General features: G+C 43.2%; 1 protein-coding gene across 1 annotated transcript in view; it reads right to left on the bottom strand.

Annotated features, from left to right (window-relative positions):
* COBL (cordon-bleu WH2 repeat protein) overlaps positions 1-13,590 on the bottom strand; it is a 226,790-nt gene that overhangs the window by 76,660 nt on the left and 136,540 nt on the right. Inside the window, 1 exon segment of the mRNA XM_077808716.1 lies at positions 12,221-12,415. Coding sequence (XP_077664842.1) covers positions 12,221-12,415 — 195 coding nt within the window.

The following is a 13,590-nucleotide window of genomic DNA, read 5'->3' as shown; positions in this document are numbered from 1 at the left end:
AAATTCAAGGTGTTACAAATAGTGTTGATGATTAGATGGTACTCAAAGAATAAGTATTGGAATACATTCCTCAGCAAAGTTACAGTGTTGTCAAAAGTGTCATGTTTTGGTTGAGACCCAGTCCTCAGTCTTTCAATAAGAGTACAGTGGCACTTTTATTTATTTATTTTTCCAAGAGTATGGGTTTTTTTTCTGTTTGATGCTAATGACTTAATTTCAATGGCTAATGAACATTTTGGAGAAAGGGTGTCTTTGTTAGAGTTTCAACAGCTCTGTACTTTTGGTTAATATATTTAAAATGTGAGTTAGCAATATCGATTCTCTGAGAGCTCCAACAAGTCCTACAGTAAAATCAGGGAACACCAAAGGGTGATATTCCTGATATCCCTAAAGTAATGAATAAAGGCAAAAGAACTTCTAAAAAGAAAACAAACCCACTTCTTTATACACCATAGAGAAGAAGAAAACAAGAAAAGACAGGAACCAGATTTTTAACTTTCTTTGAAAGTCACATTTACGAAAAGTGCTCTTCTCTCTTTGGGAATCAGTTTTGTTTTTCTGTCCCTAGGAAATGGATAAAAGCTGGAAACTAATCTAGAAGATGCAGGGAAAGACGTATTCTGAAAAACAGTTTTTTCCTATTGCAGAACCTGATTCACTGCATCCTGACTCAGAAAATGAAATGTCTTCTGGATGCTCCACAGAAAAAAAACATTCACAACATGCTGAAAGAAGAAAGGAAATGTGTCATGAGACAAAGGTTGAGAAGACCTGACCCACAAAAACTTTGAGTCAAAAGAAACCTCCCTTCCTCAAGGGAGATAAAAACATATGCCTGCACTTTGATAACTGTGATGATGTTTTTGACTTAGGTGTAACCTACAAAAGGAAGATAATTGATTGGAATCCACCCATCCCTTTTGTTGAATTAAGGGCTCCTTGGTAACATGGGATACAACTGGAATCTGTTTCCAACACTGAACTATTCATGACCTTGATCCAAAGCAGAAAATTATACAGAATAAGGTAGAAAATTAAGGGAAAAAAACACTCACGACACAACCCTTCATTCCCATAGCACAGCAAAACAAAGACTAAACAAATATCATCACTGTTGTCATTTGAGGAAATGTAACATTGACCATCAGCTTGATCCTAAAGAGAGTGGAAATTCCCTCTTGCTAAATATGGTTCTAAAGATTGTCCAAGGGAAACTTACGACATGGTGTGCTGGATACAGCAGAAGACAGACTGCATTTTACCCTACATTCTTGCAGTGTCTACATTAGTGAACAGAACAGATGTTAACTGAACAGGTGGGATAGCACTGGTGCATAACAAATGCCAACTGTGCCACTTATCTACACTAGCCATTCCCATTCAGTTGCAATTTTGCCCCGTGTCCACACTTGTCTGGTTCTATGACACTGCATCTGCACCTCCCTCTGGGTATTTCCCATACATCTTCCTGAAGCAGTGGCTTCTGGGAGTCCAAGAAAATTGTGGAGAAAGAGGTCAAATCCTGCAACCCAGTCCCCATCTCCAAAGAGAAGCTAGGATCAATGCTCTGCTGTTGCTCAGCAAGCAAGGCTTTTGCTGAACCTTTTGAAAAACAGTTGAGAACCTCAGCAGGGGCTGGAGCAAGATAGCATCTGGTGCTCTAAGAATACCTGTGGGGAATAGCAGAAGGTGCTCTAATGGCATGTCATCTGGGGAATGCAAATTTAGAGTCCATTTCTGAAAATCTGGTTCAATGTATAAGACATTAATACTTCCAATGGTTCTGTCTTACACATGCTAGCTCTCACTGCTAGCATACCTTATTCACACCCACGTCTCTCCCATCCCATTTCTTCTCCTTCTTTTAACATTAAAATATTTAAAACAAAACACTTGAACCTTAATGTGTTCTGTGGTTGACAAAATTGACTTTGTTGTGTGAATAGCATGCAGCTGGCTTGCTGAGCATGCACCCAACGCTAGGGTAATTGTCCCATATTCACTTGAGAGGGCAGTAACTTCCAAGTCCTAATTGTAGCCATTTAAGTGCACTATTAAACAACAAGACAGAATACAAAAAACAAAAACACTCACTGGCCCAGAGTATCCCCTACCACACTAATATTTGTTTAAGGTGGCCTAATGAGGGAGGAAACATTTGCTTTTTCCCTTCCCCCAAATTGTTCTGGTCCCACAACCATTGGCACTTTCAGAATTCAGAGGATCCCATAAAAGATGAGGCTCATCCAGAGGCCCTGTGCATCGAATCTGACTCTAGGGTCCCAGCTCTGCCCCCAGCAGCTTGGCTCCAGTGGAGCTGTGCTACCAGTGCCTCCTCTGGCCACAGCTGCAGTTGGGATCCCCTGTGATGTGGATATCTATGGTAGAGGAAATAAAGCCTGGAGCTATGTTTCCTTAGCAATCTGTATGGCGCTGCTGAGGTGGTTGATGTGTCCTTCCAACTCAGGGCCCTCCTCTGGCCCTGCCGCTGTGCTGGTCCTGGAACCCAGTCCAGCAGCTGGACTTCTTCAGGGTCATAGAATGGGATGAATTTGGCCTACTGTCTCCAGTACAGGAAGGGGATACCTAGAAGGAGTACCAATAGGGACTGGACCCCACAAGTGTAGGGCTTGGGAAATTCCTTGGGCCAGCAGTGGTGGTACTTCATTTTGTGCCATAGCTGTCCTAGATATGTGTGCAGAATAGTCAATGATGTCCTCAGAGAATCTTAGCACTTTCCCTGGATTGTACATATAAAAATAAAGAACATGGGCTTATCCCTCGGGTCTCATTTATCTCCCATCAGACCAGGGCCCCAAGTCGGAAGAGACAAAGGGGACTTTAAGTCCCCTAATCCAAGGCTGGCCATTTTTAATGTACATTAAAGCATCCTCAGAGAAGCTCTAACTTGGACCCATCTTCTTTGGCCCCCAAGGTACCATTCTGGCAGCAGACAATCACCTCTGTTTTTAGTCATGCCCACAAGGCTGGACACCAGAGGGTGGCCAAAGATCTGGCCCCATGCACTGGTATTTATTTGTACTGATTTTTTTAAAAACAGAAAATGGATGCTTCTGTTGTGGATCAACTGGCTTTTTACAAGTTAGGGCATCCCCATGAATGGAATGATAAGGCCACCAAGCACTGACTGTTTAACCATGCAACTCGCTATCTCAGCAGCATCGGTATCCCACAACAGTGATGAGAGTGGAACTTCTGATAGTAGAAAATGGGCTGGAAATACCATATACTTAAAAAGCCATCTGTCTCCAACAGCATCATCCAAAAGCTTTAAAAAAAACATCACAGAAGTCAGTGTTAGGAACTTGCCAATTGGCTTAGATAACTAAATAGTGTTCCCTCAGTATTTCCAGTATTTTTGCACTTCTACTTCCCACTATTTATTGAAAGGTGGACAGTAAATATTGAGGTACACTTATCTAGGTCTCTAGGAGAAAACTGGCACTTAAAAAAAAAACGGCAGCCACTTTACTTCCTCGTGAAAAGATTTTTACAAAGGTCTGTGTAGGGAGCCAGGGTGGCTTCCCTCCGAACCAGAGGGTAAAGAGCCACCCTCTCAGCCTGAGTGGGCGGGGCCAGACCAAGCTTACGCCAATCCCCGGAAGGGGAGGGGTGGGACAGGAAGTACAAAGGGCGGGGCCCTTTGCCCAGTGGGGAGAGCACCAGGGAGGGAGACAGACACAGGCTGCTCCCTTGCAATCCTGCTGCCGACCCAGGGGAGGCCCTGACCGGGAGGAAGGCCTGTGGCGTCCAGGACTGCCAGCCGCTGAGCACCCAGAGGACCTGGAGGGGCCAGGCTGTAACCCAGGCCAGCGTGAGCCTGACACAGAGGGGGAGCTGGAGCTGCCAACAGCGGAATACCCGGACGAGCTGGAGGGACCGGAGAGACCCGCTGGAGAGACCAGGTAGGAAGTAGCCCAGGGGCAGAACTGCACCAGTGTGTTTGGTCAGCGGGTGCGGATGGTTCCCCGCTGACCCAGCAGCGGGACCCTCTCCTCCCGCCGCTGTCAGGGCCCTGGGCTGGAACGCAGAGGAGTTGGGTGGGCCTGCGTTCCCCTACCCCGGCCAGCCTGCCGTGGGTAGCAGAATCGCGCGCCGCGGACTCGTGCCGGCACTCCCCTGCCCGAGGGGCGCGCTGCGGCCTCCGGCCAGCGCATCTTTCCCGCTAATTCCCCAGCGCCTGAAAGGTGTGACTAAGGCCTGCCAGTGGGACCATAGCTCTCCATCACCCCCTAGGGGCTTGGAGGACCAACTGAAACCTGTCACAGTCTGATTTATATTTGTTTACACAACACTAATCTCAGGACTAACCTTTCCTTTAGGGCATAAAAACAGGGGAAAATAAAACTTTCTACCAATACTGTGAATAAATTGATTCTCTATGACCTGGATCCTCCAAACACTTACAAATATCCAACTTTACTTCCACTGCAATCAACAGGACTACTCATGTAGGTAATGTTAAGTATGCACTTAAGTGTCTGAGGGAGTGGGACCTAATATTCTGCCTTTAAGGATCTGATCCTGCTCCCATATAATTCAGAAGTAAAACTCCCATTGACTTCAGTATTGCCCGATTAAGCCCTAAGTGAGATGCCTGCAAGGAACTGAAGTAGTAAGGCAAAACTCACATCAATTCACCTCTAACAGTAGCAATCTCAAAACATTCCTGGGAACATAGGAAAAAATGGCAAAATCTGTTTAAATCAAGGGAACACTGTGGAATATGGAGTCAACGGTGCTATACCAATATACATCAACGCAAGAGCTGACCCTCATTTAGAATAAAATTAAAGATGCTCTGAAATGAACACTGGAACTTCCAATTGCTCTGTTATATTGCCTCATTTGTCTCTCTCCTTAAGGGAGCCATAACTAGCTAACAACAAACCTCAGATACCAAGCTACAACAGATTTAAAAAAAAAAAAAAAGGAAAAAACAACAACATGTTTTTAAACATCCACAGCAAGAGAACAGCATGTGGTGCCTATAGCACATTCCACAGAAACTGCATTTGTGGCTTTTGGGGTTGACATTAGGTGGCTGAAGGGTCCCTTTTTGTTTTTGCTGTTATTTCCTGAAACCTTAAGACTTCATGTTGAATAAACTATCTACATACTGTAAAAATGCTCTTACCCAAAGCCCTCAGTGCCTTGTTTATGGTCTTTTCCTGCTTCCACCTCTGTATTTTTCCCACCCCCTGACACACAGAATGCTCCTCTTACCTTAGTTTGCCAGTTCACTATACTCTCTGCCTTCAAGTCCCTCCTAAAGACTCATTTCTTCTGCAATGCCCACATGAAATGAACTGCACCAAATATTTTTTTTAAAAAACAGATCTTGTGACTAAGACTCTGGACAGAGAGGCAGGAGCTCTGGGTTAAATACCCAGTTCTGCCAGACTTCCTCAGCGGGTCACTCAGGGTACATCTAACACAGCAGCTGGAAAGTGCAATCCCCAGCATGGGCAGATCATAGAATCATAGAATATCAGGCTTGAAAGGGAGTTCAGGAGGTCATCTAGTCCAACCCCCTGCTCAAAGCAGGACCAATCCCCAACTAAATCATCCCAGCCAGGGCTTTGTCAAGCCAGGCCTTAAAAACTTCTAAGGAAGGAGATTCCACCACCTCCCTAGGTAACGCATTCCAGTATTTCACCACCCTCCTAGTGAAAAAGTTTTTCCTAATATCCAACCTAAACCTCCCCGACTGCAACTTGAGACCATTACTCCTTGTTCTGTCATCTCCTACCACTGAGAACAGTCTAGATCCATCCTCTTTGGAACCCCCTTTCAGGTAGTTGAAAGCAGCTATCAAATCCCCCCTCATTCTTCTCTTCTGCAGACTAAACAATCCCAGTTCCCTCAGCCTCGCCTCATAAGTCATGTGTTCCAGTCCCCTAATCATTTTTGTTGCCCTCCGCTGGACTCTTTCCAATTTTTCCACATCCTTCTTGTAGCGTGGGGCCCAAAACTGGACACAGTACTCCAGATGAGGACTCACCAATGTCGAATAGAGGGGAATGATCATGTCCCTCGATCTGCTGGCAATGCCCCTACTTATACAGCCCAAAATGCCATTGGCCTTCTTGGCAACAAGGGCACACTGTTGACTCATATCCAGCTTCTCGTCCACTGTCACCCCTTGGTCCTTTTCTGCAGAATTGCTGCCTAGCCACTCAGTCCCTAGTTTGTGGCAGTGCATGGGATTCTTCCATCCTAAGTGCAGGACTCTGCACTTGTCCTTGTTGAACCTCATCAGATTTCTTTTGGCCCAAGCCTCTAATTTGTCTAAGCCTCTGTAGCCTAACCCTACTCTCCAGTGTATCTACCTCTCCTCCCAGTTTAGTGTCATCTGCAAACTTGCTGAGGGTGCTCTCCATACCATCCTCCAGATCATTAATGAAGATATTAAACAAAACCGGCCCGAGGACCAACCCTTGGGGCACTCCACTTGATACCAGCTGCCAGCTAGACATGGAGCCATTGATCACTACCCATTGAGCCTGACAATCTAGTCAGCTTTCTATCCACCTTATAGTCCATTCATCCAGCCCATACTACTTTAACTTACTGGCAAGAATACTGTGGGAGACAGTGTCAAAAGCTTTGCTAAAGTCAAGGAACAACATGTCCGCTGCTTTCCCCTCATCCACAGAGCCAGTTATCTCGTCATAAAAGGCAATTAGATTAGTCAGGCATAACTTGCCCTTGGTGAATCCATGCTGACTGTTCCTGATCACTTTCCTCTCCTCTAAGTGCTTCAGAATTCATTCCTTGAGGACCTGCTCCATGATTTTTCCAGGGACTGAGGTGAGGCTGACTGGCCTGTAGTTCCCAGGATCCTCCTCCTTCCCTTTTTTAAAGATGGGCACTACATTAGCCTTTTTCCAGTCGTCCGGGACCTCCCCCAATTGCCATGAGTTTTCAAAGATAACGGCCAATGGCTGTGCAATCACATCCACCAATTCCTTTAGCACTCTCGGATGTAACGCATCTGGCCCCATGGACTTGTGCTCGTCCAGCTTTTCTAAATAGTCCCGAACCACTTCTTTCTTCACAGAGGGCTGGTCACCTCCTCCCCATGCTGTGCTGCCCAGTGCAGTAGTCTGGGAGCTGACCTTGTTTGTTTGTGAAAACAGAGGCAAAAAAAGCATTGAGTACATTAGCTTTTTCCACATCCTCTGTCACTAGGTTGCCTCCCCCATTCAGTAAGGGGCCCACACTTTCATTGACCTTCTTCTTGTTGCTAACATACCTGTATAGATCCTTCTTTTTACTCTTAACATCTTTTGCTAGCTGCAACTCCAGGTGTGATTTGGCCTTCCTGATTTCACTCCTGCATGCTCGAGCAATATTTTTATACTCCTCCCTGGTCATTTGTCCAATCTTCCACTTCTTGTAAGCTTCTTTTTTGTGTTTAAGATCAGCAAGGATTTCACTGTTAAGCCAAGCTGGTCGCCTGCCATATTTACTATTCTTTCTACACATCGGGATGGTTTGTGCCTGTAACCTCAATAAGATTCTTTAAAATACAGCCAGCTCTCCTGGACTCCTTTCCCCCTCATGTTGTTCTCCCAAGGGATCCTGCCCATCAGTTCCCTGAGGTTGTCAAAGTCTGCTTTTCTGAAGTCCAGGGTCTGTATTCTGCTGCTCTCCTGTCTTCCCTGTGTCAGGATCCTGAACTCGACTATCTCATGGTCACTGCCTCCCAGGTTCCCATCCACTTTTGCTTCCCCTACTCATTCTTCCTGGTTTGTGAGCAGCAGGTCAAAAAGAGCTCTGCCCCTAGTTGGTTCCTCCAGCACTTGCACCAGGAAATTGTCCCCTACGCTTTCCAAAAACTTCCTGGATTGTCCGTGCACTGCTGTATTGCTCTCCCAGCAGATACCAGGGTGATTGAGGTCTCCCATAAGAACCAGAGCCTACGATCTAGTAACTTCTGTTAGTTGCCGGAAGAAAGCCTTGTCCACCTCATCCCCCGATCTGGTGGTCTATAGCAGACTCCCACCACATCACCACCCTTGTTGCTCATGCTTCTAACCTTAATCCAGAGACCCTCAGGTTTTTCTGCAGTTTCATACCGGAGCTCTGAGCAGTCATACTGCTCTCTTACATACAATGCAACTCCCCCACCTTTTCTGCCCTGCTTGTCCTTCCTGAACAGTTTATATCCATCCATGACAGTACTCCAGTCATGTGAGTTATCCCACCAAGTCTCTGTTATTCCAATCACATCATAATTCCTTGACTGTGCCAGGACCTCCAGTTCTCCCTGCTTGTTTCCCAGGCTTCCCAGAATTTGTGTACAGGTACATGCTAGTTCTGCTTGAGCTAGCACCTAAAATAACAACGTGGTTGGGCCAGAGGCTGAGGCTAACCACTCAAGTACTTACTTCTGGGGGTCGGGTGGGACTGTGCATGGGCGGCTACCCTGCAGTGCATTAGCTCAAACAAAGCTAGTGCCTGTACATCTACCCGTGCTGGGAATTACATCTCCCAGCTGTAGTACAGACATACCCTCAAGTCTCTCTGTGCTTTAGTTCACCATCTATACAGTGGGGTAATAGTACTACCTTTCTCCCATCATTTGTTTTTCTTGTCTATTTAGACTGCACAGTCTTTGGGGCGGGGACTGTATTTGCAGAGTGCTTAGCGTAAGGGAACCCCAGTCATAGCTGGCTCCTCTGGATTTCCCTGTGTGTCCAGTTTTCCCCACTTCTCTTCTACCATAAGCTCTCTGGGGCATGGATATTTTTCATTTTGCATTTAGCTCAGCACTTAGAACATTTTGGGCTCTGAGTCAATAACAAATAATATTTCCTAATTGGTAGAGCTGGTCAAAACAAAAAGGCTTGAATATTTGTTACTGAAATTTCAAAAATTCCACCATTGAACGCTTCCACCATCCCTATTAACAGGATCACTAAAGTTTCTGGAGGGTGTACAGGACTGCTAGAAAAAGGGGTTCACCTTTTGCTGAGCCCTCACAGAATGCCTTTGCATGAATTGGCAAACTAATCTCAATGGTCTGTGAACTCAATATCAGAACTGAAGATGGGGAAGATTCCCCTGCTTCTGAGGCAGCCTATCCCATCCTCTATATTCCCTGCTGGGACTGCTATTTTATCCCTGGCTCACGACGATACTTATGAAGAATATGTTTTTGTGGACTTTGCATTATAATAAATTGCATCAAATGGCAGATGCTTTCAAAAAATGTCCTGAGGGAAGAGACAACTGGATTCCCTTCTTGGGCTTTATCCTCCCCTCCCCCCCACACTGTAAATTACTGAGTGGAAGCTCTGCACAGTCTGGAACACTGCTTAATTATGCTCTGAATATAAATGAATACTTTCTGGTAGGGGTTTTTAAAACGGGATGAGGAGAAAATACTACCTGTGAGCCAGTCTTGGAAGGCAAATGTTTGGCAGGTCATTCCAGCGGTCTTTCCCTCATAGAGGTCAACTATTATTGTAAGACCCACGGAGACAGCAGTCAAGATATGATTACATTACATAGCAAGCAGTTATCTGACTATCTGGAAAAAATGATTGAAGAAAATCTAAAGAATTAATGAGGTATATTTCAATCTCATTGCATATGGCTGTTATAGATTGCAATCACTAGGCACAGACATGAGAAATGCATCACTTAATTTATCTACACTGTTATAAAAATGAAATGTCGTAGAGCTTAATAGTGGGTAAAAATAGTGGGTAAGGGGGTCAGGGTAAGTTTATTTGCTGTGCCTCCAGTACCATTTTTCTATACTGCTTTTAGGGAAACGGATTCAGTTTAAAGATAAAAATCCTTTTCAAGTTCAGAACACTACCATTCTCATTTTCTAATAATCTGCTAGCTTCACTGGAAATAAACATGTTCTCCTTTTGCAGGATCTTCCTGTTAGTAACAGTTGCACATAAATAAAGATTTCTAAACAAACATCTTATCTTTTTATGGAAGGAAGTCCATTAATAAGGAATTGACGTTCTTCCCTAAAAAAAAATACATTTGTTAATTCTTTCCCATAAACTATAGAAATAAACTAACACCCTGAGATTTTTTATTCTATTTTCACAGCAAACTGGATAATCTGCACGTAGATAAGGTTAGCACTGTTTGCGTTTCTGTATAAACAATGCTCTTGTTGCTACCTTACCATGCAACATCAAATAACTAATCTTTTTTCTCAGGTTTCAACTGCTTCATGGAATTGTTGGTTCATTTCTGCTGGATTCCTTACAGTTATGTTGGATCATCTTCTACAGTACAGGTTGTGAACAGCTTGCCAAACAAGGCACTTCAGAAGCACATTACCCATGTTTGCGGTCTTGAACTGCACAATTGTTTTCATAGGGATGTCCTTTCCCCATCAAAAATAGGACAAAGAAGCACTCAGATGAACTCAAACAATTGATCTGATAATCTACAGTACTTCAACTTTATTGACTTTGTAAACTAGGAAAGACATTTCTAGTGTCCCAAATTACCACTATTATATGGAAAATATATGATCCGTATTCAATCAAGCATCTGTTTTCCTTCTACCATTTTTTTTCTTTTAAAGAAAAAAATTATAACTAACTTGATGTATTGTATGTCCACTTTCAACAAACAACAGAAATATTAGTTCCCAGACAATCCAGAAACAGTACTTTTAGTGATGTGAAAACAATACTGAAACTGGGAATGTTAGCATGCTGAAAAGGTTTCTGTGCTCCAAAATAAAAAATGTAAATGACATATTAAATGAAGATAAGCTTGAAACAGTGTAGCCTTTATATTGTGATTATACTTGTGTAAACTTCTTATAAAATGCCATAACATTCGTTCAGAAATATCCATGTTTCATGAACATAATGAATGTTTAATTTTAGGGGCATCAAATTATTTATTAACATGGAAGCCGAAAGAAATTAAAAAAAATACACAATGCACCAAATACTGCAACACAAGGTATGTTGCTGCTGTAAAATGCATGGTAAGGGATGTTAGTAAAAAGCACCTATCCACGTTCTAGAAGAAATCTTAATGTTATGTCATACATATCACATTTTTACCAGAAAAGCTATAACAATGGGAAATTTGGTACTGTCAATCATAGGTATCAATCATGGAATGTTAGGGGTGGGTGAGTGTGGAAGGGGAAGAGAACCAAATGAAAGTGATGTGTGTGTGCGCATGGGCTAGTCTACCCGCATTAACCTGAATCTACCTCACACAGGTAGAAACAGCACGTGAAGACAGTGCAGTGAGAGCTTTGCAGAAGGACAGGGACACAATTATGTACCCACAGTGAGTGCTGTGCTTGTACTACTCGCACTGAAGCCCAGGCTGCACTGGTTTCGCTGCTGTTGTTACTGGCGCTAGCTAGATTTAAGCTAGTTCAGGCAGGCTAGCCTGGGCACAGCTTCTGCTGCGTAAACAGGACCTTGGTATAGCAACCCTGTCTGTACAGCCTTGTATCTGATAAGGCATTTAAAGTACAATACTGTTATTTTCTGATCACCTGATGGGTAAACTCCTGCAATAACTACTCACATCAGCTCATTCTTATCATTAAAATTAACCTAAGAAATAAAAACAGCAACAACATCAGCATAATAATTCACTGTTCAGTCCCATTGTTTTTATGTTGCAAAATTTCCTCTCCCAGGTATTTATTCTCTATTCAGGGGTCACTTGTGGCTTTGCCACAAGCGTCACAAATGGGGCAACAGGCACCTGTGCTGTCCTAGAAGCAAACCGGAAAACAGATTATTATTCAGACAGACAATCTGCCTCCCATTTTGTTGGGGACATAACCTAGAACAGCATACGTCTTCTAGCACACCAGTGCTGGCCTGTGCACTGGAGGCGGAACCAAGGCTCTGGATAACATCAGTTCTGGATAATTCTATTATGGAAGAGCAGCCCTTGGCCTTTTAGGATTTAGCCCAACAAAAAATAGCTTAATTAGAAGGGTGCTGACAGAGTTAGAATGGAGCTTTAGGAAGGGGGGGCAGTTCTAGCAATTGAGGTGAGTGAGTACATTCAAAGCTCCAACAGCATTCAACAAGAGTCCTCACTGGAGTTATTGAAAAGTTTTGCTGGCTGACCAGAGCATCCAATCAAGGGGATTTATTTCTAACTCCATTTATGGATTGGCTCTAGTCAGTGCATTTAGCAACTCTGCATTTCCTTATATCATTCTTACCTGCATTGCTGTCTTTGCCACTCCACTTGTCTCCATAGTTTGCAAAAGGGGTGTTGCCACTGGTGGAGGAGGTGCTCTGCGTTTTTTAATTTCTGGGTTGGCAGTCATTCCTGAAATGTTGCCAAGAGATAGCGATGGACCCAGCGTAATGGAACGTGAATTCACTGAAGGGGAATTTGGAGCTGTTGCAAAGCCCTGTAAGTAGATGTATAACTGGGTCACAATCACTTTTTAAAGACTATGAGGAAGAAGCAGAAAAAAACCCATTACACCCAATTACCCTTAAATTGAGACAATGCTCTGAGTGATTGTGTATAATCCCCTGCTAAACTTGCCACATTGCAAACTGTACAATATAAGGCCATTTTTCAAAGATCAACTGACATATAGTAAGCCCATTCAGAAGGGGGTGAAAGTTGCAACAGACTAAACTTATATTAATATTTAGAAAGAAACAGTCAACCCCGATACAATTTATAGAACCGTAGTTGGGAACATTTTCTTTTTATACTTAGAAAATGAATTCTGTATCTTTGTGGTCAGGCAAATATATTTTAAGCCACATTTAAAATATAAATAAGGAATCTTTAGGATTCCTGAGAACATATTTTATTCTAAATCAGAATTAAATATTTAACTGCCCATATATCATGCTGCAAATTATATCTTGGGCCAAATTTTGCTGTCAGTGTAAATCCAGAAGGCCTGATTCTCTACTCATCTATGCATCTTTTACACTAGTATAACTCCTTTTGACTTGAATGGAGTTATTTCTGATTTACATAGGTGTAGGCAAGAACCAAATCAGATCCAGAGTAGCGCCGCTGACTAGATTTACACAGGTTTAGATCAGAGCAGCACTGGGGCCTGTTTCTAAATGCATAGCGTGAAAATGTTTAGATGTAAGATGGCTTTTCTTAGGGATGGATCCAAAGCTCATTGAAGTCAATGGAAAAATTCCTACTGGGTTGTGGATCAGGACTCTATTTCTATATTTGGAAATGGGGGCTGTACACACACACAAATGCACACAACTGGTCATTAAAACAAAAATTCTTGAAAATGTTCATGAGTTTTGATGCATGAAATTTCATTTCATCCACTTTCTAACCAGCTGTAATGCTGCTTGGAAAACATATTTTCCAAAACTTGACAATCATTTTTTTCTGTTTTCATCTACAGAAGTTTTGATGGTAAATAGTGAGGAAAAATGCACAAAATTAAAAGAAAATGTTTTTGACCATCTCTTTTCCACCATGAACTGCATGCAGCATGTTAACATGTCAATCCCTTATGGTGTCACCGAGAGTATTGAAATATCACCTAAAATTCCAGAACGAGGATCATAGTCAGCAACTCCACTCCTCAGC

This window comes from Eretmochelys imbricata, chromosome 2 (genome assembly GCF_965152235.1).
Source record: "Eretmochelys imbricata isolate rEreImb1 chromosome 2, rEreImb1.hap1, whole genome shotgun sequence".
Classification (NCBI taxonomy): domain Eukaryota; kingdom Metazoa; phylum Chordata; order Testudines; family Cheloniidae; genus Eretmochelys; species Eretmochelys imbricata.
The sequence above is the reverse complement of the archived record's forward strand: the minus strand, read 5'-3'. Positions and strand labels throughout refer to the sequence as shown.